This window comes from Tympanuchus pallidicinctus, unplaced genomic scaffold (genome assembly GCF_026119805.1).
Source record: "Tympanuchus pallidicinctus isolate F22 unplaced genomic scaffold, pur_lepc_1.0 scaffold55, whole genome shotgun sequence".
Taxonomy (NCBI): Eukaryota; Metazoa; Chordata; class Aves; order Galliformes; family Phasianidae; genus Tympanuchus; species Tympanuchus pallidicinctus.
The window spans coordinates 107,441-134,119 of NW_026294775.1; the positions used below are offsets into that span (position 1 = coordinate 107,441).

Genomic DNA, 26,679 nt, shown 5'->3' on the forward strand with positions numbered 1-26,679 from the left:
CAGCCCTGCACCCATATGCCTGAAGTGGATTTAGTACTACTAAAGGATTTTTGAGAGGTATGTGTGCTTTTGTCAAGTTTTTAATCTGTCAGAACAGCCATATTCTTTTTCTCCCAGAAAAGATCCATGAGGATCACTGTTTCCTTCTCTTCTCTGTAGCACAGTGGTTTCAGCACAGAACGTATCTCACAGTAGTCCCTACCTAGCACTTCTGAAAGCAGGCATGGAAGTGATCAGTGCTGCAATATGAGCTTACTCTACAGTGAATGAGTGCATCACTGCGCATGCTCGAAGGAAGCAAAAGCACTTTTATTCCTGAACCAAGTCTGTCGTTTTCACTTCACTGTTTATTCAGAGTTCTTAACTCACTGATCATAAAAGTAAGCCAAGAAACATTTAATACTGTAAGCTAGGGGCAGGGCAATCCATGCATCATGCCTTCCCTTATCCCTCCCTCACACCAGGTGAAGAGAAAGGGAGTAAGGCTCCAAAGCAATTTGCTCCCAGCCCTTATTATTCACTACTCAAGACTCCCTTCCTTTCCCCACTCCCCATTTCCTGAGGAGTAACATGGGAATGTAAGACCCCACAGAATCTCATATGATTTTTAATTATTAGAATAGAGAAACTGGGGTTGGGGGGGGACAGTAGTAGGAGTCACCTGCCACAAATCTCTCCATTTGTTTAGTCTTAAATGTATACAGTGTTGCTCCATACCAAAGGGGATTTACCTGAAGCAAAATTCACTAGAGGCTGGATAAGCGTTGTATCACTAGGAGCAGAATTAGGCGTTTTAAGGAAACAAATACATTATTCAAGGTCAGGATAACATCAACTGTAAAAGCAAGAACGTGAGAAATACCAGGCCAGAGAATGAAGCATGCAACAAGATAGCTGAAGGAACACACCCATACTCAGCAGCTGGCAGTAGTGTGATAACATGCAAGACAGCCCAGGTTTGGGGATGGACACACACACACAAAAAAAAAAGCCTCACACATATTAATAACCAAAGAATTATACTAACACAAAATGGAGCAGGTGGAAAAATTTCATTGTTTTCAGGTAAGGAAAACTGTAGAGGCTAATGAAATGTACTGCCATTATTTGGAACTTTATTTGCTAGAATGAGGTAGCAGCCTAAGTCTGGGCAGAGAGAAACCTATAGGCTTGGATTCCACTGCTTCAATAACAAAAACCTTGCAAACCAGAAAGGAAAAATATCCCACTAATCCACTCTGGATATTACAAACAACTGCGCTGCAATATAGTAACAAAAAAACCTAAAATCAGAAATGCAGAGAGGGTAGTGTAGTGTTATAGCTCTAATTAGCTTGCAGAAGCTGTTCTTGTTTTATAGTAGCCATAACTAACCCAGTCAAGTCCTTGCACATGTATTATCCAGCAGTGTTTTAGACAAGACATATCACTGCATATTAAGAGATGCAGCTCATTTTCACATGTAAATACTGAAGCAGCAAGATTAGAGCATGAATGATTTTAAAGGTAAACAAACACTTCAATGGATTGGTTTTGGTAGTTGAAATCACTTTTATTTGCAAGGAACGTCACCCATGCTGCACAGTTTCAAATAGATCTTACCAAGGAAAGCTGAAATTTCTCCTCCCCATGTCCTGAAGTGAACAGGACTGGCACAGAAAAAAAAAAATACTCAACACACCTGGGAGGTCTAGCACCAGCATCCAATAAAGAAAAGCATTTGATTTCTATTTCAGTTCTTTCATTGGGTATTTTCCCCTTTTCAGTTTGATACCAAAAGAAAAACTGAAAAAATTCAACACTAGTGAAACATTGAAATTCTAAACAAGAAAAAACCCACAGTTGCTCTTGAAACTGGGGAGGTTGCTCTTTCCAAATCTCACTCTTTATGCATCTGTCTTGCAGGCGTTCCCTGGATCTCAGCTGCTGGTATTTTTTTTTTTTTTTTCCTCCTGCTTTTAGTTCTGATGTTTTGAATCTTTGCTTTCATCACTGTTGCTTATTTATTGCTTGAATGTTTCTTTGGTGTTATTTCTGAGTTATATTTTAGGACACCTGTTGAAAAAAGTCAAGTTAAAAAAGCAGTTTAAAGTTTTGCTTTTTTAGTGCAGAGAATATTCTATTCTTATTAATGGCAAGATAAGCATGACCAGCATATCTTATTTATAAATTGAGTACCACATCTTCCTAAAGCACCAACTCATCAACAGATGGTATTCATGAAGTACATATACACACACACACACACACACAGAATCACAGAATGGCCAGGGTTGGAAGGGACCTCAAGGATCATGAATCTTCAACCCCCCTCCACCACATAGTAATACTAGACCAGGCTGCCCAGGGCCTCCTCCAGTCTAGCCTTAAACACCTCTAGGAATGGGGCATCCACCACCTCTCTGGGCAGCCTGTTCCAGCACCTCACCACTCTCATAGTAAAGAGCATCCCCATGATATCCAACCTAAGTCTTCCCTCCTTCAACTGAAAACCATTTCCCCTTGTCCTGCTGTTACCTACCCTTTCAAAGATTAGAGTTACCTATATAGATAAAGCAAACTTTACTTTGTGACAGACACAGACAGATGCAGAGGAAGAAATTCCTTGACTCACCTATAAAAGGCTTTCAGAAGTTACTACAAGTATCTAGCCAGAAATACAGATATGTGACAACATGCCAGGAGTTCTAGAAATCTCATTTCACTCAAAAAAAGATACTAGCTATATTCCTTACCTGAGGGATAGTAGAGGTGCCTGCAGAACCTGACATTACTCAGCACCACTCTGCTCAGTCACTGGAGCAGGATTTTCAGCAGGTGTTTCAGCCACCTTTGTCTGAGACACAAAGACAATAACGTTTTTGTTATAGGTAAAACTGAGTCCCTTCACTGTCCAATAGCAGGGTTTTTTTTTAAAAAAAAAAATTAGTCAGCTCTGACATGGAGAAAACCACCTTGAATGGATAGGATAGAATAATAAAGTCTTCTCCTCACTAAGGTGAAGTCTAATTACTAACGGTTAACCTAAATCTAGTTTGTGCAGTTCAAAAAATTGATCTGGAACTTTCAAATCCATCTCCTGTCCTAGAAATGGATAGTTTCAGAAACATAGTTGGAAACAGAGCTGGAAGATAAGGCGTTTCTTTCTATTTCAGAGGTATTTATTACAGTCTGACTCCAATTGAAAGCTATGAAGCAATTCCTATCCCACTGCTGGCTTCATTTAAGGTAAGCTGCTCAAACAAGTCCCTAAGAAGCTGGCAATTAAGCCAGCTACCCTTACCACCAACTTGCCATCAGTTTTCTGTAACGTACCGACAGACTTATCAAACCCCCCTGCCCAATCCTCTTCACACTCATCCCATCAGAACTCAGCCTCTGCCACGAGCATGCTTACCTCTTTCCCATCCTGAGCTGGTGTGTTGGGCGGACGAGGCCGACGCCGGTAGTTGTATGGGCGCCTGTACCCACGGCGAAGTGGCTGCTGACTCACAGCGCTGGCCTCATGCTGGTTCTCTTTGTTCTCAGCCTCTCCGGTGACCGGGGCAGGGCGTGGACGCAGGGGCCCTCTTGAAGAGGCAGGAAAGTGCATATAAGTACAAAAGTAGCCTGAGACTGTTAAACTAACTTAATTTCAGCCCAGCAAAATCCTCACTAGCCAACTACCACCTTTCATAGTTTAGAATGCAAGCAAACAATTCCTTTGGAGTTCCGCTGTCATACAGTTCAAGGGAAATCCTAGTTCATTGAGATAGACATGCAGCCTGAGTGTTTTCACTGTTGGAATTACAACAGCATGTCCTGCTGCCTGCTCTGCAATAAAAAGGTAGGTCAGCCCCACTCTGCTCAGTCTGCTCAGAGAATCGTACCACTGAACCACCAATGCCTTATCCATTCGGCAACCTGGAGTGCCTCAGCTCCCCATGGCTCCCCATATTGATGAACTGTTCTCTGAACTGTTGGCTAAGAGAATTAAAAAAGAAAAACAACAACAAACAAGCCAGTGACCAATTAAGCCAGTCAGGTTGCACTAGTTACACAGCCGCCCAGCCTTATAACTGAATGCCACAGTTCCCGGGAAATTACACTTACTCTTGACAAGTTTGAATATCCAGGAATATTTCACAAGTAACCAAACCAATGCAGTGTTGCCTCTCTGACCACAAAGTATGCATCTCAAGTAAGTGACCTTCAGCTCTCCACTGGAAATGCAATACTTTCTTGGGTACTTCAGGAACAAAGATTACTTACTGTATTCTGTCCACAATAGTGTCAGAATATGGCTAGAAGTCACTGCCTACTATCTTGTTCCCATTAGGTGGCTTAATTAATCCACAGTTACCCAGTTTCAAAAGGCTATTCAGATTTCTCAAGGAAAAAAAAAAACTAACAGAAACACTAGTATCACTAGATTTAGGTATTGCTTGTACTTACATGTACTGTTAACCTAAACAGAAACATAATTCACTGACATTGGAATGTACATATTAAGCTACTTCTTACAGGAGGTAGCCCAATGCTAATGAGGACTTTCAGCAGTAGTTTATACATATCAGATTGCTACAGTGTCAGTATTATCCACATTCCTGCAGTCCCAGATAATGTTTGTGTTGAGGATGACTCTGTTAAGTGCTAGAAAACCTCAGAGGGGAGAAGGAAGGCTTATAGTTGTAGACTCAGCATGCACAAGAGTGTTAAGTTTAACTCCGCATGGAACTTGTCATTGCAATCAAGGACCACCCCGTTATTCCTATGAAGTTCAACTCCTTCTTTCTTTTGCATTATTCTTTTGCTCCTTCCTACCTGCTTCTGAGTAAGCATGCAACAAAGAAGTAGAATTGTACCCATTTCATAGTTCATCTATCCAAATCCAAAGCTGGAACCTGATCTCAATAAGCTACATAAAAAAAAAAAAAGGACCAGATGAGGAAGACCAAGTAAGGTATGTTGTATGGCAGACTAATGCAATTCTGCTCCTTAAGAGTAGTCTCCATAAGGCATCACATTTGTCACATCCTCCAAAAGGAAATGATCTGATTTTTTGTGACTTATGAGCTTTACTACTAACAAGAAGTTTAAAGAAATTGGGCAACAGCTCAAAATGCATATCAGTCAGAGGATGGATATTTCACATGCTAATATTTTTAACTATATTGAGTCACTCAATTATGGAATCATTCCTTCAGCATGGAGGACTGAAACTGGAGTGGTCATGTCAGAATTAGTAATAGAAAATTAAGGACAGAAATATAGAAATCCTATACTAGCCAATTTACAGGATGACTAACAGGTGACTCAGCAAGTTAACTGCTTATCGCACTGGAAAGTATTGTGTTCTTGTAAAATCCAAATAGCTTTTAGGTTTTTTGTTTTTTTTTTTTTTTTTTTTTTTTTTTTAAATTTAAAGTCCTACTGGGTCTTCAAGGACCCCTTTAACCCAGTTCCATAGATCCCCAGGGAAAAGCAAGGATAAAGAAGCCTATTTCTCTTTAGTCCCCTAATGTCCAATTGTTTTCCACTCTGGAGATTTCCTCAGCTAGATACAGTCTGCCTATGTAGTAATATTGCAATAGCGTTCTCTTCTCGCTATGTGACCCACACCACTTAAGCTTACACAAGCTTGTATTTTCCCAGCATCCTGCACCAAGAAGTTCTAACTGTATGCTTCAAACATAACGTTTTTCAACATGTCTCTCACTTCCTTCATTTGATGCCTCCTCACAGCTTATTCCTATGTCAGAATAAAATAGAAATGAAATAATGAAACTTCATCTAATCTTCCCACACCACTCACAATTCTGAAAGCCTGGGAGACAACAGGACCACAGGTCAAAGGAAGAACACTTGATGAGCACAAATGAATTTTAGCCACACCAGGCAGTAAGCCAGTTTGTTTAAAGGCCCAAATTAAATGCCTCTATGCAAACATGAAGTACGGAGAACAAGCACTCATGTTCAAGAAGCCCTGATCTTCATGGGAGACTCTGACTATTCCAGTATCTGTTGGAAGGACAGCACAACAAGACATAAGCCATCCAGGTTTAGAATGCACTGATCCTGGCTTCTTTCAAAGCAACAGAGGAGTCAGAGGACAGGTGCTACATCGGATCCTGTTCTCACCAACAGGGAAGGCCTGGTGAGATACATGAAACTCAAGGGCAGCACTGCAGTAAGACTAGGGGGAACAGCCTCAAGTTGTGACAAAGGAGATTCAGGTTAGACATCAGGAAATACTACTACTCCAAGGGATTGATCAGGTGCTGAGACAGGCTGCCCACAGAGGTGAGAGTCACCATCCTTGGAGGTGTTGAAGAAGTGTCTAGAAGTTGTACTGAGGGATATGGTTTAGTAGGAAATACTGGTGATAGGTGGATGATTGGAGTGGATGATCCTGGAAGTCTTTTCAAACTCTGATGATTCCATAATTGGCTGTAATGACAACAAAATGGTAAAGCCCAAAATGATTACGGCAACAAGGAGGGCACACAGTAAACTCACTATCGCTCAGGAGAACAGATTTCAGGAACTTGCCTGGTAGAGAACTAGGGGATAGAGCCCTGGAAAGAAGAGAGGCCCAGAAAAGTTGATTAATATTCAATAATCACCTCCTACAAGCTCAAGTGCAAGGCAACTAAAAAGAAGTCAGGCAAAAAACACAAGAAGCTCCCAGACAAACCTAAATACAAAAAGGAAATACATGGAGATCAGAAACAAGGATGGAACTAACCTGGGAGGAACATAATCATTGTCTGCACAGCCAGGGGATCAGATTAGAAAAGCAAAAGCCTTGAAAGAACGGAATCTGATCAGGGACATTAAGAACAACAAGAAAGGCTTTTAAGTATGTCAGTGATAAAAGGAAACTAGGGAAAAAGTGGGCCCTCTTTGTAAGAAAATAGTAGGAGAAGGCTGAGGTACTCCCTGATTATTATTTTTTTCCCCTCGTTAATCTTCACTGGAAAATGCTCTATTCACACTGCCCAACTCCAGAAAACAAAGAGACTGGAAGAACCACCCACTGTAGGAAGAGATCAAGTTTGAGACCATCTAAGCAACCTGAAGTTGCAGAAGTCCACAAGACCTGGTAAGATGCATTTAAGGATCCCAAGGGAACACTAGCAGATGAAGTTACTAAGAAACTATCCATTGTAATTCACAGAATGAAGTCCCTTCCAACTCAAGCCAAAGATCATCTAGTTAAAATCCCCCTGCCACAAAAGCAGGGTTTCCAACCAACCTGGCCTTGAACACCTCCATGTATGGGACACCCACAACCTGTCTCAACAGCTTGTTCCACTACCTCACTACCCTCTCTGTGAAAGGCTCCCCCTGGACATCTTATCTAAATCTCCCCTCCTTTAGTTTAAAAGCATTCCTCCTTGCCCTATCACTGTTTATCAGTGTAAAAAAAAAAAAAAAGTCAGTTTCTCTCCTTTTTCATCTCCCTTCAAATACTGGAAGGCTGCAATAAGGTCTCCCCTGAGCCTTCTCTTCTCCAGAGTGATGAAGCCCAGCTCCCTCAGCCTGCCTTCTTCAAATCAGAGACATGGATCACTCAGTGGATTAAAAAAAAATAACAATAATAATAAATTGCAGACACACTCAAACAGTTGTGGTCAGTAGCTTGATGTCAAGGTGGAGATCAGCAACAAGGGCATTCCTCAGTGACTGATATCAGGACTACTCACATCTTTGTCAGTGGCATGGACAAAGAGTACACCCTCAGTAAGTTGGCAGATGACACCAAGGTATGTGGTGTAGCTGACACTAGAGGGAAGAATTGCCTTCCAGAGAAATGCTAACAGATTTTCAAGGTGAGAACCTCACAAAGTTCAACAAGGCCATGTAAGAAGTCTTACACACTGGTTGGGGCAATCCCAAACATGAATACCAACTAGATGATAAGTACATTGACAGCAGACCAGCCAAGGACTTGGGGGTGTGTATGAGAACTGTTGAATCACAGCATGAACCTCTGATTGATCACCTGAGGCAAGCACTGAATCAGCTGCAGGAGCACAGGTGAAGGCAATTCATCTGTGTGAGCACAAGTGGAGCCTGGCTCCACCTCTCCTAGACCCCATTTAAGGGCTGACTGCCACTGAGGAAAGATCTCTTTCTGGAGATTACTCCCTTTAGAGTTTTTCTGTAAGCCCAGGACACAGGTGAGCATTTTATTTCTGACTATCCCTTTCCACCATGATAATCTTTCTAGCTATACAATCTGTAGATACCTGTATATTTGTTAGTTATACAGGGTGTTAATGGATGAAAAGATAAACATAAGGTGGCAGCATGTTTGCAGCCTAGAAAGCTAACTGCATTGAGGGTTAAATCAAAAGAAGCACGGTCATCAGATTAAGGGAAGTGATTTTCCCACTCTGCTCTTGCAAGACCCCACCTGGAGTACTGGGCTCCTCCCTGGGACCTGAGCACAACACCATGGATGCTCTGGAACAAGTCCAGATGTGGACTATGAATATTAACAGTGCTGGAGCACCCTTCCTGTGAAGAAGGGCTGGAGTTGAGAGAGTAGGGATTGTCAAGCTTGGAGAAGAAAAGGCTCCAGGGATACCTGATATTAAGCTTTCAGAATCTAAAGGGTAGCTTTCAGAAAAGCTGAAGACACACTTTTTACTAGGGCATGCAGTGATAGGACAAAGAATAATGGTTTTAAAAATCAAAGAGAGTAGATGAAGATTAGATTTAAGTAAAATTATTTTTTTTACTATGTGGATGGCACTGGAACAAGTTGTCTAAGGAGGTTGTGAAAGCCCCACCCCTGAAAGTGTTCAAGAACACCAGATTGGGACTTTGAGCAACCTGACCTAGTAGGAAGTTCCTATTAAGGATGTTAGAACTAGATGACCTTTAAAGGTGCCTTCCAATCCAAACTATTTTATGATTTTAAAATCTCTCCCTTCCACCTCCGAGCCTCAGCCCTTGGGCACTTGCAATTGCAATACTGAAATCCTACTGTGTATCTGATGTTTGGTAGGGGACAGAACATGACTTCATTTTTCTCCTGAAGAGACAGGCTCTTTTGTGCATACAAACAGCATTACTGCTTACACCTATGCTTGAGTGATACAACCATCTCAATCCTGGGTACACAAGCAACATAGTGCTAGACTACTGACTGCAGTCCACAGATAGCTTTACAAAGCACATCTTGATCCTGCAGACACTGGACAACCTGCCCCATGTCAAGCAGGATCTAGATAAGTTGCTTGCCTGAAGTACTACAAGAATTCGAGCTGGAAAGACATGGAACTTCTCACAGCTGAGCAACATATTGAAATGAGTTGGTACAGGATACAAATAACTTTGCCCTTTCTTGATCTGCTCCTGGTAGTAAGTAACACACGATTAGATCAAGCAAATTCTACAACTATTTCCTTATTCCTAAAAGTTACACATTCCTCCTGGTAATTTAAATGCTTCCAATTCTCTCTACCACTTACATGTACTCAAATGTCTGGGAATTCAGCTTTTCACTCTGCAAGCTTTTATAGACTACATTGATTTGCAATGACAAGCAAAGAAAACAGCACAAACCTGCGATAGCGGGGACGATAAGTAGGATTCCTTTGGACTTGCTGATGAATTTGTCCTCCTTCCGTAACCCCATCCTTGATTTCTCCCTCAACACCCTAAAGCCAAAATAAAGCAAACAAAACAAAAATCAGGGACAGATAGCCTTACTTCAGGCAGTATACTGACTGTATAGCCCAGAGACTTGAACATGAGCTCAGATAACAGTAAGCCTGTACAGAAACCCCAACATACTAAGCCAAAGCTTTTATTTTGGCAAAGAAAAGATCAGGGGCAGAACGAGAGCTAGCTATGCTGCTCATGTTCCTCATAGTGAGGGAGAAAGCCACCTATTAGTGCATCCTCCCTGCCTCAAGAGAAAGGTAAAGAACCTGTCATATTTCCCCAGTACATACAAAAATAGGTTTCAAGACATGACACTGAATTTCAAAAAAGGTAAACTATGCAATGGAAAAGCAGCAGTTGACCTGGACACTTCTGAATTTAGAAGACTGAAAGTTGTCATGCCAAATACTGCTAGACACTACTCTGACTTTATTAAGTAAAATCCTCTTTCCAAAAAGAAAACACACTGAGTTCAAAGACAGAAAATTACTGCATCATGTCAAATACTCAGTTCATACATTCACTCAAAATCAGCCTTTGAGAGACTCTCTCTTTAGCTGAAAAATTGATAGAGTTGTATTACAGCATTCTCTTTTTCCAAAAGATAAGACACTACTGGCATACAAGGTTACCATGCCTTACAGTTCTAGTTTTACTATTCTTTGCTCCAAAATAAAGGATTCAAAAATAGACTTGGAAACAGAATGCTTTCTGCATCTGATTCAGCATGTAACAAAAGCTATTTATTCCCAATGCATTCTGTAGCCACTTAATTATTTGAAGAAAACACATTTCTAAGCATTATAGTGTTTGCATTACCACTCTGGCACTGTTTATATTAAGACTCTCTGTTCTATGCAACTTGACAGTTAAAATATGAGAGAAGAGGTCAATGTCTGCCTTGCATAGTGAAGCATGTGTGCTAATAACAGTTCTGAAGTCTTGGCATTTCCTTTCCATAAAGGAAGGAGGTGGCTATTCAGTCTGGGAAAGCACAGACATGGGAGACCAAAGAAAAAGCACTATCTGAAAGCAAAAGTAGTAAAATCAAAGCAAATATATTACTATTTCCCTTGTACTGTGATTCTGGGTAAGTTTCAGCACAATCACAGTTTCCCTTCTCCAGGATTTCTGACCAAACAATTCAAATTCTAGTGCTGCAGTGTCAAACATATGAAAACACAAAAGCCTAGAAGGTCTTGACTAAGGGACCAGAGGTTAACAAAGCATCAGCCAACTCAACGGTAAGGAAGAGTGCAAAGTCATGACTTCATCAACCAAAGCTCTCTTATAGCACTGGACAATTAGTATTAAATTCACTGCTCTTTAAAGACAGTATTGAATTCCAATGTCTTTAATAGCACAGCCCAAATGCATTCCTCCCCACAGAATGCTGCATTGAAATCTCAGATAAAGAACAGTCTCCAGCTCATTTAGTGACAAGAAACCTTGATAAAGCTTTTACTGAAAAACAATACAGACACTTTCCCTGTTCATTTTGAATCGGATGTTGATATGTGAATATTTTATGTGGGCTTGTTTTAAGTAGTTAGTTGAAAACATGAATTACTTAGCCCAGAAATATCAGCTATTTCCTGCATCCTTTACAGTATCACAAAAGTTCAGTTAGCACATTCGTATATCTAGTAATTTCTCAGATCTGCCAGTTTGAAGTAAAGCATGCTTCCTGAATAAAGTTGCTATGCTGCCAGAAATCACTAAATACAGTTTAACCAGAAAACAGAACCTAAGCTTTAAGATTGCTTTATTATACTGACAATAAGTAGCATTTTTTTACTGCAAGAATTTCATTGGTACTATTAAAAGCACCAAACTTGCAACATATACGTGATCTACTACATGATACACTTAACATTCTCCACTAAAACCTTCCAACTCTACATCCTACCTTTTAATAATACACTAGGTCATCCTAAAAGATGGATGTAAAGAACTGGTCAGCTTCACTCACATTTTTGTCTCTGAAGGCTACCAAAATAGGTAAGCATGCTGTATTATCTCATGAAGACACTGAGTTTTAATCCCTCCCCTGAACAGAATGTTTTTAAGCATAACTGTAACCACAAGGAGTTTTTTCACCTGTCTCTTCAATTTCATTCATTCGTTTTTATATTTCTTCAGATCACTCTCTAACTTTCATACAGCAGTGCTCATGTTTTCACATTCTCTCTACAGGAAACAGTGTCAACCTTTAAAATGTTTCCCAAGAGATTTTACCTGATCCATGCATAGAACTTCGTTAGTAATGCACGCAGTACTTAAAAGAAGATATCAATTCAAGGTTATTTCATGATCCATTGCCTGTAATAGTACTCTGATTACACCTCCATGTCATGTCTACACTACCACAGTTTGTGGAAGATTGCAGCCTCTTGTCTTCAGAGAAAGAAACTGAAGATTACAATACAAAAAAAAAGTACTGCTTTCCACAGAACTCCCCAAACAGTTCAAAATGTCCATTAAAGCTGGTGAAAAGTCTCAGGTTGCTGAAGATTCTCTTTACCCTCAAAAAAAAATCCATATAGTATATTCAAAACTAGGTCAAGTAAGTTATGTCTAGAGTACAGACATTCGAGCTAGAATGGCTAACAGAAGATAGCATCTAGCATACTTCCCAATGCTCATGGAGTTAAACAAGGAGAAATCAGTCTTGCTAGACTAGAAGGTTGGACTGGAGTTGTTAAGTGACAGCAGTTAGAAGCTCTAGAAGGCTGGAAGTCACCTCAGTATGTTAAAGCTGAGTGTTATTACAATCCATAAACTACTGTATTGATTTTTCCTCCCCCCCCCCCCCCCCCCCCCCCAACTCTTTCTTCCCCCCTTTTGTAGGCAGTATCAGCAACATAGCAGCTCAGTTGCGGAAAAACCTTTCACCTCTGTAGCCCAGTACATCAGAAGAACAACAGGCCTAGATACAATGGAGTCTATTCCTTGAGGTGCTCTTTAGACACAGAAGGCTGAGTGTACTATCAGTAACTTAAATTTAAGTCTCAAAAGTGGTGTTATTTCCATCTAACTATCTTACAGGACTCAGAGAGGCACCACCTTTATTCTCTGTGAATGGTTCCTTACAGCTCAGACATTGCTAACTTTTCTACCCCTCTGCAAATCAGAAGAGAAGGTAAGAAAGTGTCATTAAAGAGAAGCTTCTTTTGAAATACAGTAGAACTGCAGTTCTACTGCAAACTGCCAAATGAAGAGTATGTTAATTGATGCAAGAAATTTCCAAAAATAAATGCTAATTGCTTCTGATGATTCAGTCTACAAGCAATTGATCAAAACCAAGCAAACAAAGCATGACAAGATTTGGGTAAGTTAAGAGTGGTTTCACTGACCTACACTAGGACAATTCAGAGACAGTCCCTACAGAGAGCCCCTTGCAGTCCTTAAAAAGATCTTACCAGAGTAGGGCTTTGATTTGTCAATTAGCTGCCTGAACTCAGCACCCAGCAGAACTGGTCAGTCCTCACTAGCTGAGAATGCAAGAATTGCCCAAAGGAATATACACAAAGTTTAGTACGCATAACTGCCCACTTCTTTCTCAGAACTCTTGACTGAGTCATCTCTCACAGTGAGGTATCACTCAAGCAAATCACATACATCCAAGTTTGTGATTAGGCAGCATGCATTTAAGAGCATTCAAGGAACTGGCCACTATTGTATTTGAAAAGTTACAGCAATCATGGAGTTCACTTGGTTATCTGCTAAAGGCAGGCATATTAAGGGATGGTACTGTAAGAACTCCAACATCTGACAGCAGAACAGAATCTACTCTTAAGCTCACAGATGACCAACTCTAAAGGAACAATGCATTGTTGGGCAGGCTGAACACTCAGAGGAATCTTAAACTGAAGAGGAAGACAAAAAAACTTCATGAGCAGTGATCATCCGCACGTTTTGAAGGCTACAATTCTTCCAGAATCATCAACTGCTGAGGAAGACCAGTATGCTTCTAGTTTTAAATATATTAAAATATTAATTTTTTCATATAAGAGGTCTCTCTCTCAAGATTTCCAGGCCCCAGACACATAACCATTGAGGTCTGCTGTGTTTTGGGTACCAGTCTGAGGATTTAGATATAAGCAAGTGTAAGGAAAACAATATGGAACCACAATTTTGCTCCCAGTCTCGCTCCATATACCTTCAAGTATTGGAATTTAAGTGTGTTATACTGTCACATGCCAGTCAGAGTTTAATCTTAATGAGTTTCCATCAGATATCTAAGAAAACATGGCTCAGCACAAGAACCTACAGAATGAATGTTCCCCATGCCTGAGATAAGCCTCACACAATCATTCTTCAGGCAAAAGGAAAAGAGCTGCTTTACGTACTCAGCAGTGCAGAGGGGTGTTAAAACCCTCATATGCTTGCTCATTTGAAACGTGAAGCAGGTCCCAGACAATTAAATACTATAACTAAAGCATTCACTAGACAGTAGAATGAGATTTTAATTTCAGCAGAGCAAAAGGAAACAGAATTGATACTAGAACATATCTAGTATATTCCTCATTTCTAGTTTGTTAGCTCATCAACTCTTAGCTCTCTGCTGTGTGGAATGAAAGGGTAAGCTGCAAACTATCACAACAAAGACACACTCAGTAATAAAGTATCAGTTGCTATCACCAACTTCTAGCAGTCTACAGGGCTTCATTCAAAGAACACCTTTCACATATTTAAAGTTTGGTGGTATCTAACAGCATTGAAAGAAAATACTTCAACAGACAAGCATCAACAGCTAGGGTATAAAGAAGGATGCTTCCACACTGGCAACTGCAGAACAAGATGAAGAGAGTTATGTTGCTTGGATGAAGCAAGACTTTCATACTAGAACACCACATTCCTGTAAATGATGATCAGACTCAACTGTTAGGAAAAAAAAAAATTGTCAAGTCTGCACTACGTTCAAGTCACTGGATTACTCCAGGCACCAATGCAGCAAAAGCACAAAACAGATAGTGGTAACTGTCAGAACTACAGCCACCTATCACTTAGTGAGACCTCCCCTCTGCAAAATCTTGAAGGAAAGCTTTCCAAACCTATGCACAACTGTTTATAACATGTTTAGATAGTCAGTTTAAAGAAAAATGCATTTTTATACTGCACTGCTTCAGACAGAGTTCTATTAAGGGATGCTAAGTGAGAGTAGCAACTAGTTTGTTAAACTACTACTGTGCCATACAAAAGCAATGAGCTTTTGAAGAAAAAATTTTCTCTACTCAACCTTCACAAGTGATTATTACACTGCTTACTTAGGTCAGTACAAATACTTCCTCCTATTGCTTCATGTAAAGGGCATGGTTAACTGCCTAGGTATCTTATTTCTCCACAAGCAGATATCCTAACACCCAAAAAGATACTTAAGACAGTTCTGGAATGGGATGAAAAGAAAGAGCCTACCAGACACCCAGCAGAGCTATCACCAACAACATCAGTGACATGCTGGAAAAAGCTAGAATATTACTGAGGAACACTCACAATTTAATTAACTTGAGTCAAACCTGTAGCTCCCTCTCTTGAGAAAATTAGAATTACTATGGAGGTAGGATGACCATTGTTGAAAAAAAAAAATAAAATAAAATAAAAATTACACTTACACTTCGAGGTGGCCCGCGGCGTCTGCCAAAATAGCCACGTCGATAGCGGCGTCGGTCTGCAGCATAGCGGCTGCCTTCTACAGGAACTCCATCTGGCCCAGTGACATTAGCTGCTTCTGCACCCTGGAAGTTAAAAAAATGTAAGCCATGTGTATGGAAGAAAAGAGCCAGGTACAGCAAGAAGGGGAAGGAAGATAAAACATGAACATGTTATGCATATAACATTTCCTAGCTATCCAGATTCCTTCCTCACAGGTAGTGCAAAAGCAGGCCTGTTATTCATAATCCTGGTGTTATGGAGTGAGAATGTGTCACCCACCACAGGGATTAATACATTAAAAAGACTAGATATACAGCAAAACTTGTATTCTTCTGAGAAGTAACACTAAGAACTCTGTTGGATCACACCTCTTTGCCACAGTAATCTCACCTTCTCTCCCTCAACCACATCAAATTCTACAGTCTCTCCATCACCAACACTGCGCAGATACTTCCGTGGGTTGTTCTTCTTTATAGCAGTCTTTAAATAAAGATACAGAAAGATACATTAGTTCATTTCATTCCTTCAAAGCCTCATGGATGAGGAAAGAGTAGTCTTTCTGCTACAGTCTCAAAACCACATACCAGATAATTAGCCACCATACCAGAATAAATAAGATACATAGATCTCTCTTTTCACAGAACCTCCTTACTGAGTCAAAATTTACCCCTTCAATACTCATAAGCTTACAAAATAGCTGTTGCCCCAAGATGCCTTCTCTCAAGCCTACAGCATATCAGGACCATTCTGCATGAATTCTCTATTTCCTGCATGCTCTACCAAGATAGCAACTGCAGCAGTCATTAGGAGACACACTGAGCACTACAAAGAGCTTAAAAATCAAGAGCATTTTGGAGGAGGTGACATCAACAAGAAGATATTTTGGCAATCCATGGTAACTAAAGAATTACTGTAACTCTGAAATAATAGAAATAAGCATTTTACCTAAGCACTGTAAGGGAGACCCCAGAAAGTTAAGCGAGTCCCTACTTAACACAGTGAAACAGTACCAGAACAGATTATCTCAGACATCCCTTGCAGACAAACACAAAAATGCTATTAATGTCATTGTTTAGACCCACTTGGTATTACCCTCAATCTCTAAACTCACAGAAACACTTGGGCATCCACTGTTGATAGGCTGAAAATCATTCTAGGGTGCTTTCCAGTTAGAGGCATGCTTCTAGGATTCCTAAAATGCATTAAGCAAGGCAAAGCAAGGCAAGGCTACTGTCAGCTCATTAAGTAAGGGCTTACAAACTTAAAGAGACTGAAGAACACTAAACAACACATACAGTGAAGATGTCAATATACTGAGCCAGTAATTTATTTTTTACTGAAGTACTCTTCAATTAAAGACCAATGTAATTTAAGTTCCCTGATACAGGTGTCTTGTTAGCATAAATGAGGTAGGTACAGATCTAGTACTTAGAAGTACACAAATCCCACTTAAAAACCAGATACAAGGCAAAAACAGAAAGAGTCATAAGCAGTTTAGAAAAAACAGGCCAAATGAAGAACAGCCAAGTTGTTGCCAGTGCATGGCAACTATAGTCATTCTATCAACAGTGAGAAATATTTTAGTCTATTGAAGTACCAAATGAAAAATTCTAGTCAGCTTAAAGTCCAGCTTGACCAGTTTAGAAAAGACACTTCTATTTGTTGATGAAAAACCACCCCCCTTCCTTTAAGGCAATAGGCCTGGATGTCCTTGTAGCACTGCAGCTGCACATCTAGACAGTTATTCTCTGCACCCCACAGTGTCCCTGAAGAACGTGAGAGCATAGACAGTATTGATACCAAAGCAATAAACAAACCAAGAACTTTTCTGATATAGGAACAGAATGAACTGCTCAAGTACATTCTTTTGGGAAACACCACAACAGGCAGACTCCCACTGTCCAGTACAGACAATTTGCTTTCTTGCTAACATATTAGTAACAGCCCATTACTAAAACCACCTGGAATTGCTAGCTTTTCAAAAAAAAAAAAAAACAAAAAAAAACATACTAATACTAAAAATTGTTATCTTACAGTAGATTAAAGGTTTAATTATTTCACTTGTATTGAAATAATTGGCATGACCTCAGCAGACTTGTGCTCCGCATGACATGTCAAGTTGCATTTTCAAGTCCTCTTTCTTGCAAAGGGGGAAGAGAACTAGAAAGACCCCTTTTCAACAAAAGGCATAATTAAGATAAGTAAAGCTACTCAAACTTTCAAGAAAAGTAATGGAAGATAAATTCAACAGGACTTCATAACTACTATTCCAGACCTATGTACAGAGATTTCAAGATTTAGAATTGCAACTGGACAGAAGATAGAAGCTACTACTTGGTAGACTGAGTTGTTTTCTGAAGGCAACCAGGAATAATTCTGAGTACATCCTAAAATTCAGAGTAGAAACCATATGACTTTCCTACTGCTACATCAGCAGTAGGTAAACACTGAAGAAATAAGAGGCCTGAACTTTAAGCTTGATGGAAAGACTTTTACTCAATATACCCAGAGAGGAGAGAATGCTGTTCTTCCTGCTGCTGTTCATCACCTGCAGGCTTAGGGCCTTTGATTCAAGGGACAGATGTTCTGTATTAACAAAGACAGCACTGAACAATAAACTGAGATCTTTTCTAAAGGGACACTGATGAACAGAAGGCTATGACAGACTTCAGTTAGTTCAGTCCTCTGTTTAGAAAAGTTCTTCCCACACAAGATATCACATCATGTTTACATCCAGCACTGTCACAGTGAAAGCCACGATCTGCCACACCAGTTACTGATACATCTGTATTAGGCTGCACTATAAGCACTGTAATGTAAGAGGAACACAGATCAGTTCAGACAAGAAAAAGAAAGCCATTCATCTCATCTGCTGCACTAGCTTCATCTTCACTGCCTCTTGATTCCAACTCTCTCATTAACTTTAACTTCTCTGGCTGTGCATACTTTTAATAGGGTTAAACTGCAAGACACCCCAACACACTCCACCAAGACAGCACCCCACATGAGCCAACTGCACAAAGATGCAAGCAAGACAAAGCTAAGTAAGACTCTCCCTTCACCATACTACTGTTTGGGTCCTCCGCAAGACAAAGGGTTAACTCAAAGCAAGCCATGCATGTCCTAAAGCGAAAAGCATTTTAATCTGTGCTCAGTTTATAGATAGCATCCAATAGCCATACACTGAGAATTAACCCCCTATCCTGATCATGAGACCAGGCTGTTTCCTCCTGTGTGTGTGTGTGTACACATGGGCAGTGGAGGGGGGTGGTCTCTGTTCAATTAGGTCAACCTTATTCTTAAAGGATTAGCTGTATAATCCAGCCCATCCCAAGCTGGGTGCAGGGGAAGTGGAGGAGGAGCTGCATATGCACTAACCACCAAAGACAGGGAGCTCCCAGCAGGACGTTTGCAGAGGACTCATTCTCCTTCTTCACAGCCCAACAGATCTGGCTCCCCCACCCAAGAAGGGCTGTCCAGCACTGAGCAGTGGCCACAAGGCCCCAGGAACAAGGATCTCCTTCCAGCACATTACGGGAGGAGAAAGAAGACACACCACCCCTTTATACCCTCACTTTCTGCTTCTGTGTAGTAAAACAACTCAAAACAGAGAAGCTTCAGAATATCTGACTGCAGCTGAGGCAGGCTGTATCTGGGATAACATACTCTGTCATGCAGAGCCCAGAGGCAAGTTAGCATGCAAGCTCACATTGGATATATGTGGTATTTCTAAAACATCAAGCCAGTTTTGCTTTAGTGTTCGCATCTAGAACATCTCATCTTCTGTGGTGGAAAAAAAAAAAAAAAAAAAAAAAAAAAAAACCAGCAAAGTTCCACCATCAGTTTACAAAGAGTTAAATAATCATCTCTACAGATATAACAGCACAGAGAGTAGCTTGCTGCTAGCCTTCATTGTTCTGACACCCTCACAGGCAGTCTTCCCACAGAAAATGATGCTCCAAGTAGTTTTTGCCATCAGAAGGATAGCTGGATATCCTCACACAGATCTCAGGGATACCTTGTTTTCAAGGCAGTTTTACAATGTTGCCTATGCAAAATATATTTTGTTACAAGAACTTGTGTATCAGCACAGTGGCAGTGTATCTAGAAAAAGATACACATATGAATCAGTGTGTACAAAACACATGGTCATTACAGGAGGGTGACTGTTAACAGTTTTGTTTATGAATTAAGACCTCTTGAGAAATTCATATATGCATTGAGAGCTCTCACTACTATTCTACTAACTGAATTAGGAACACATACTGAGAACATGGACTGACACTACCTTCACTTGTTCCAGGCACTAGCCTTACTCAGTTTCATCCATTTTAGGGATAATGAGTCTAAACCCCCTGACTCAGAGAAACAGTTATGATGTCTAGTTTGTGGCTTCATGACTAACTTGACATTCAGCAGCAATTTTAATTACACACGCACATACCCTCTTCTATCAGTGACCAACTCTGAGGGTAATTTCACCAGCTATATTTCCATGGAGCTACTGAGGACTCTCATGATTTTAACAATCACATAGACAGCAGATCTTCCATATGAGACAAGTTCCAAGTGCAATATTTCACTTGTTGCTAAAGCTTCGGGCGATGCAAAAGCAGATCTAAACCAGCCAATCAGTTAGCACCAGAATGCAAGCAGCATCCTCTGCCTTCCCACAAGTTGTCTGCGATCCAAGACTCATGATATAAACTTAGAACAGCCCACTGACAGTTCATAGGTTAGCCAATGGCGGGCTGATTGGCAGCCTCTCCCTCCTTGGGCGCACTCAGCACACCGCCTTCCACCCCTTCTTCTCAAGAACAGCTGCCTCATGCAGCAACAGCTGATGGCAACCCAACCTGGTCAAAAGCCAGGCCAGATCACTTTCTCTCCAATACCAGGGAGGGCAGACAGAACAGACCCACAGATTAAGATGGTGGGAAGAAACAAGACACAGGAGGAAAGTGATGAAGTAGAGGAAAATGGGGGAAGGACAGGTAAACAGAGTCATCATCTCCGCTGGGTGTGGGTGGAACTCTAATGTTCAAATTAAGGCAGACACAAGACAGAGTGAAGGTTTGCAGTATCTACTCTTTCAAATATGACTTTGAAAGAGGAAGAAACATATCCTTGTATTCCTCCCTGAAACACATGCAGGCCAACTTGAGATATTTGAAGTAAATATTCTAAGCAGCTGCCAAGGTAAGCTGACCCCAGCGACCCAGCTGCTCTAGAAGTTACACTAGAAAAAGATTGTAGGCCATGACAATGCTTATCTCTAACTACAAATACCACACTCTTACCTGATGAACAAACACATCTTCTTTGGTATCATTTCTGCGAAAAGAAATGAAAAAGTAATAAGAGTTCAGACTAACAGACTTAAATAGAGATCTCTGACTTCACAAGTAAGGCCTCCCTTCCCCCAGCCCATCAAACATCGCCTGGATTCCACACATTCTGTGTTAGGCTATGCTGTCAAGATGCTGGTCTGATTTTTTGAGGATCCTACCTTTAATAGCAGTAAGGACAATGAGGGAACAGGAGGAAGGTGCCCTATAATTCATAGGGAAGCGTTTTGTGTTGAAACAAAACACTGAATAAGTAATGACTGGGCTACTTGCCTTTCACTACTCCACTATCCCACCTCCCAGAACCTCCACAGTGCCTGCAACCTGATCTGTTATCCCAGAGGTCAAGCAACACTACCAACAGGACTGGCCACAGCTGTTAACAGCTCTCCTTTCAGTGAATCTTAAAGCAACCCTGCACAAGGTGCTAAGAGCATCCACTGGAGGGAGAACCAGAAAACAACTCAAATGGTTGTCTAGACTACACCAGCCAGTTCAGGCTCCCACATGCAACACCTGAAGATGTGTCAGTTCTGTGTCCTCACACAATAGAAACAACCTAGATTCTACAGTCTAGTCTGTTCACTTAAATCCCTGCAGAAGGAGCAAGTATCCTTCACAAAGACTTTGCGAAGACCATATCATTCTAACTTTCCTGTGCTTAGAATAAGTAATTTCAGCTTTGTGAGACAGTTATTATACTATATCCAGCAGAAAGCTCCCCCTTCAAAGTGCTCTGAAAGACCTGACTGAGGAAAGTATTTCTCAATTCAAGCTTTTCCTTCTACTTTACACTGCACCAGATAGTAGTTCCAGATATAGGGCTATAATAAAGTGAGCTTCAGATCCACGGAACAGGACTCTTCTATCCCATTCTAGTGTTCAACTAACCCAAATCTGCATAACAATTCAGGGACTTGCAGGACAATATGTATCTTGTAAAACACATGACCTACTGGATAGTAATCCTGCCCATAGCAAGGGGTTGGAACTTCAACATCTTTAAGGTCCTTTCCAAGCAGTTCTATGAGTCTACTAAGCGTTCACTATGCAGGAAACATTTCTCATAAATCATACATTTAAGCCCCTTAACAGATATTCCAGGCTTAGAAGTCAGAGTTCCCTGCTGTCACTGCATCTGAAGTTGGAGGCATGACAAACACCTCTTATAGCTAGCCATTACTGGTGCCACTTAAACGTTCATTTGTGTTTAGAGAGGAAAAAACGAAAGATCCCCAAACCCAGGCCTAAAATACTCTCAGTTACATAATATTGAAAAAAATATCAGACATAATTATTTTGACTAATATCATAGAATCACCAAGGTTGGAAAAGACCCACAAGATCACCCAGTCCAAATATCTACCTATCACCAACAGTTCTCCCTAAACCATGTCCCTCATCACAATGTCCAAATGTTCCTTAAACACCTCCAGGGTTGGTGACTCCACCGCATCCCTGGCAGCCCATTCCAGTGCCTGATCACTCTTTCAGAGTATTATTTTGTAATATCTTAACACACTAGATTCTTAGCCAGAGGTATTCCTTCTCATCTTCCTTCCTCACATCTTAAAAAGGAAAAAAAAAGCCACACAGTCACAAAAGATAATACAGCTCATTAGAACTGTAGCATGAGTAAACACGAGAAGCAATTAGTGATCAAATTTATACTGAATTTAACACTATATTTTCATCCCACACATACCACTGAGCAAAGATTCACCTCAGAGAAAATCCAAGTTTACTGAATGCCTGACCACTAAGTGCACAAGCTTGTAGTCAGCTCCTTGGGTCACTGCTCGAATGACTAACACAAGGTATATTATCCATACCATGAGTCCTTCTGCAGTATATGCACGACTATCAATTTAAACATACCTGTTGATAAAGCCATATCCATTTCTGACATTGAACCACTTGACCGTGCCAAGAACTTTTGTTGCTGGAAAAAAAAAGTAGTTCAAATAATAATTATAATAATAATAATAATAATACAAAAGTGTCACAGAAATGCTTTTATAGCTGCATGTGATTTCTCAGACCAGACCTGGTCTCCTTCCTTAATGCCAAAGATGTACCTTCACCTCCATTTCAGTTTATACTAATGCAGTAGTAGGAAATATTGCTTTCACTTGCTGCATGGTAGCTTCCACCATCTACAGTCAAGTCCACCCTCTATTTTCAGAGTTGGCCATCTATTTTCCTCCTCTATTTTATTTCTTATTCCATAAAGAAGAAATGAACATTTAAACCTCTGATGACCGCCAGCCATCAGTTCTCTTTAGCTTAGTAGCTGTATGTTTCACATCTAGCAGAAAGAAACTGTTTAGAAGTGCTCTTTTACTCAAACATCCCTCTTTTTTGCTTCCTTGGAAACCTGAACTGGCTGAAGAAGCAGTATGCCAAATATCATCCAACAATCTCATGTGAGAAGGGCAGCACATGTTTATTTTTACGTATGAGCTCTCTCTTGCATTGTAAACCCCACTCCAAACAAAAGCCCAACATTTGTTTTCTGTTCATATTCCTTACTCCAGAGCTCTTCCACAAAGTATCAGCTTTAAATGGACCACGCTGAAGCTTCTAGAAAGAAGACAACTTCTTGTCTCACTACACTAAACTCACATCTCATGTAGAAATCAGACTGTAGTGTCTTAAAGGATCTGGTGGAACTTGTTCCACCAACATGTAGGTAGTGTGTGGGAGGGACTCAGTTGTGATGGAGGTAGTTCAACCTCTCCTTTTTTGTCAGCAACTGGGTGGGGACTACAAGATTTTCCCTTTCCAAACCTGCAGGAAAGCGAGAATTTGGAGACCTATAAATGTTATTTAATACACTGCACTGCTACACAGTTGCAGTATGTCAAACAGTCACACTGCGTAATTTGAACAGTAGACACCTGTAAAGGATCTAGTCAGACAAATGCCAACTTTCTAAAAGAAAAAAAAAAATCAGGAAAAAATAAGAATTAAAGGGGAAAAGTGTTTTCTGGATAATCTCCAGTTCAGAAGCCTTAGTCAGCCTGCTCGAGGCAAAAAGAAAACATCCTGGAAACAATTACCTTCTTCTGTATTCTTCCCTAAATATTCACAGGGCAACTGCATGGCTAAACAGACCTCTGGTCCTACACAGCCTTGACATTGATATATGTGCACACCTTCCTGACAGACAAAAAGTGACCTCATCCTCCAGCTACACAGCTACAACAGAAATGTTTGCTGGTAGCAGTCCACTGTTACACTGTTGTTGAGGTCTACTGGAAATAGTAACAGTGCTTTATCACTGCACTTCAGTGAAGGTTTTGGTAAGCGTTCATATTTTAGGAGCAAATGTTTATACTCAGAAAAAGTGAAATCATGGAAGACTGTGACAGTTACTAGAGAAAACAAGGCTGTATCTAGTACAGCATCCATTCCCAGCTTTCCCCTTGTTTTCAAGAGGAGAAAAGCCCCCAAATTTTGCCACTCAGCATTGACTGAAGGACAACAGTTATCACTCTTACAGCAGTGCTTCTAGGTTTAGCTTCATCAGGTCATATCTAGGTCCAGATACTTACTATATTATGAAGGTACAGAACATAGGCAAGAGTTCACTGCGCTGTGCAAGTTAACAGGGGAAAATGGGGGAGAAGACAATAATAGGCTAATACCACTGATTGCCTTATTTTTTTCTCTTCTCTCAAAATAGCCATGAATATGTTGGCCTATTCAATCGGATCAGGAAGAGGATGAGAAGCCTGACAATCTTATGAAAACTCTCAGAGGAGCCAGAAAACTAGCGGAAGGAAAGGTAGTCAAAACTCATTGTACATGGCCACTGATAAATGCGCACACAGCTTCAGAGCTAGGTAGAACAGCACTCTTCTTTTTGCACAAGCTGTCACAGATTGCAGGAAACCTCCAGTACATTCCTAAGATGGTATACTGTGGAAGTAGTATTCCCCACCTGTATTAGTGTAACAATGTCCCCTTAAGCATCACCAAGAGGGTAAGAACATTAGACGTCAGTATTATGCTTGATCTCCATGTGACCACAGCACAGCTGTTGTTAAGCCTGAGTTGTCATAGTGGAGAGATCAGGCAGGTAGAAGGAACAAGCCCAAAGGAAGCCATAACCAGTCTTACTGACAATTCAAAGAAAGCAGTTAACATGATGAGTCTTATCCCACTGGCAAGCAAAAGCTCACATATTTCCTATGAAATGCTGTGCACATATCAGGGAAATGATCAATCACTCCTATCCACATTTAAATAGCCTTGTTTTTCTTAATTCAGCAACGAAAAGCACATGAAAGCTGATTTGTCCTTATACCTCAAAGTCAAACACTGGGGAAGCCTCAAACCTTGCTTCCAATGTGATATCTTTTTAAGAGGAGATTTAATTGCACTGTACCATAAGACCTATTACTAGACTACTATGTACTTTCGAGTCCATTTTTAATTGCATCATTTCCTCATGTCTGAGGAAAAAAGCTTGCCTAACATTAAGGCCCATTTGCAGAAGCATCATCATGGGGCTTATTCTTCCTACTAGACCAGGAAAAGCACTTGAGCCTTCACTCCTTCTTTGCCCCCTCCAGGAAATGGCGGGGGGGGGGAAAGGTTGGAAGCAGGGGCTTGATCTGCATGAAAACATTACCAAAAACATACTACCAGTTTACTTTGCTAGGCTCCTTGCCATGGCAGTTCCATTGAGGTCTCTACCTGCTCCTTTATCTATTGCACTAAGATTTCAAACCTTCTAGAGAGAAGATGCTGTCTTTCCTCACTGAAGCTCAGGTATTAGAAGTAAGCCTTATTTTTGTCTTGCTAGCCTCTTAAAGTTAAGTGGTTATTAATAGTAGATTATAGGCAAGATAAATAGGTAATGAACAGCAGCCTGCTTCCACTAGAACAATTCCAACGCAGACTTATACCCAGACCATTTCAACAGGTTGGTCCTGTTTAGCTACAGTTCAAACAGAAAAAAAAAGAAAGAACCACGCTATGCACGTACACGGCTTGAGTACTGAGACAGCAATTCGGCACTTCGCTTTTGCTATTGTGAAAGAAATAATTTAAAAAATATATATATCCAAGAGACATTATTGAAGCAGTTGCTGTCCTTTAAGAGTAAAGAAGTTCTGCCAAGACTTCAGAGATCCGGGCTCACGGTCATCCACGCGTTCTGCCAGCAGCCGATTCCGGCAGTAGGCTCGCAGCCCCGCGCCCTCCCGTACCGCTCCGGGCGGGGCCGGGACGCTCAGCCCGCACAACCGTGGCTTCTCCCTACAGCGCGAACGGGCACGCAGCAGGTGCCGGCAAGCCTGCCCTGCCGCCCGCCGCTCGCCATCATGGCTGCGCTCGCTTTCCTCGCTGCCCACGCAGCCCCCGCCCGACTCTCCGCGGCACGGGGCCTCGTAGAATCAGAGCGCGAAGCCGCGCCCCAGCTCCGCGCACGACCGGCGGCGGCGCCGCCCAACTTCGCGCCGAGTTGCGTGCGAGCCGGGCCCCGCTCCTCCGGCGGCTCCCCACGACGCCGCCGCCACCCCGCGCGCAGCCTGACTCACGGCAGCGAGGAACGGGGGGAGGAGCAGGGCGTTCGCAAGCGGGCGGCGGCTCCGCCCGGCCCGGAGCACAGCGTGCGCTGCCATCAACCCTCCTCCCGCAGCGAGGCGAGCGCGAAGCCGCCACGCGATACCGCCCTACCCGCCCAGCACCCACCGAGCACTTTCTTCTCCGTCTCCCCTGCGGCGGCGGTAGCGGCGGTAGCGGCAGTAGCGGCCGCGGAGCCGGACGCGGCGGGTGCCACCTCGCCGCCCGATGCTCCCGGCGCGGCGCCGCTGACGGGGCTCTTGGGCTTGACGTCCGGAGGGGCGGCAGCAGGGGGCGGCGGTGGCGCGGGGGCAGCTGCGGCGGGCGCCGTGCCGCTAGCGGTGCTGGTCTCCGCCGCCTCGCTCATACTGGTTGGCAGCAGGACGGGTGCGCGGCGCTGAGCAGCTGTTCCTCGGGCCCGCGCTGGGTCTTACTGCCCCTA

General features: G+C 41.8%; 1 protein-coding gene across 1 annotated transcript; it reads right to left on the minus strand.

Moving 5' to 3' along the window:
* Nucleotides 1–1,527: 1,527 nt before the first annotated feature.
* On the minus strand, nt 1,528–26,671 carry YBX3 (Y-box binding protein 3). The gene is made up of 9 exons (XM_052705337.1): nt 26,367–26,671; nt 22,542–22,605; nt 20,616–20,649; nt 15,706–15,795; nt 15,276–15,398; nt 9,559–9,653; nt 3,398–3,569; nt 2,736–2,836; nt 1,528–2,055 (listed from the first exon to the last, which is right to left on the minus strand). The coding sequence occupies exons 1-8, from the start codon at nt 26,602–26,604 to the stop codon at nt 2,771–2,773; spliced, it is 882 nt and encodes a 293-aa protein (XP_052561297.1). The 5' UTR covers nt 26,605–26,671; the 3' UTR covers nt 1,528–2,055; nt 2,736–2,770.
* Nucleotides 26,672–26,679: the final 8 nt, after the last annotated feature.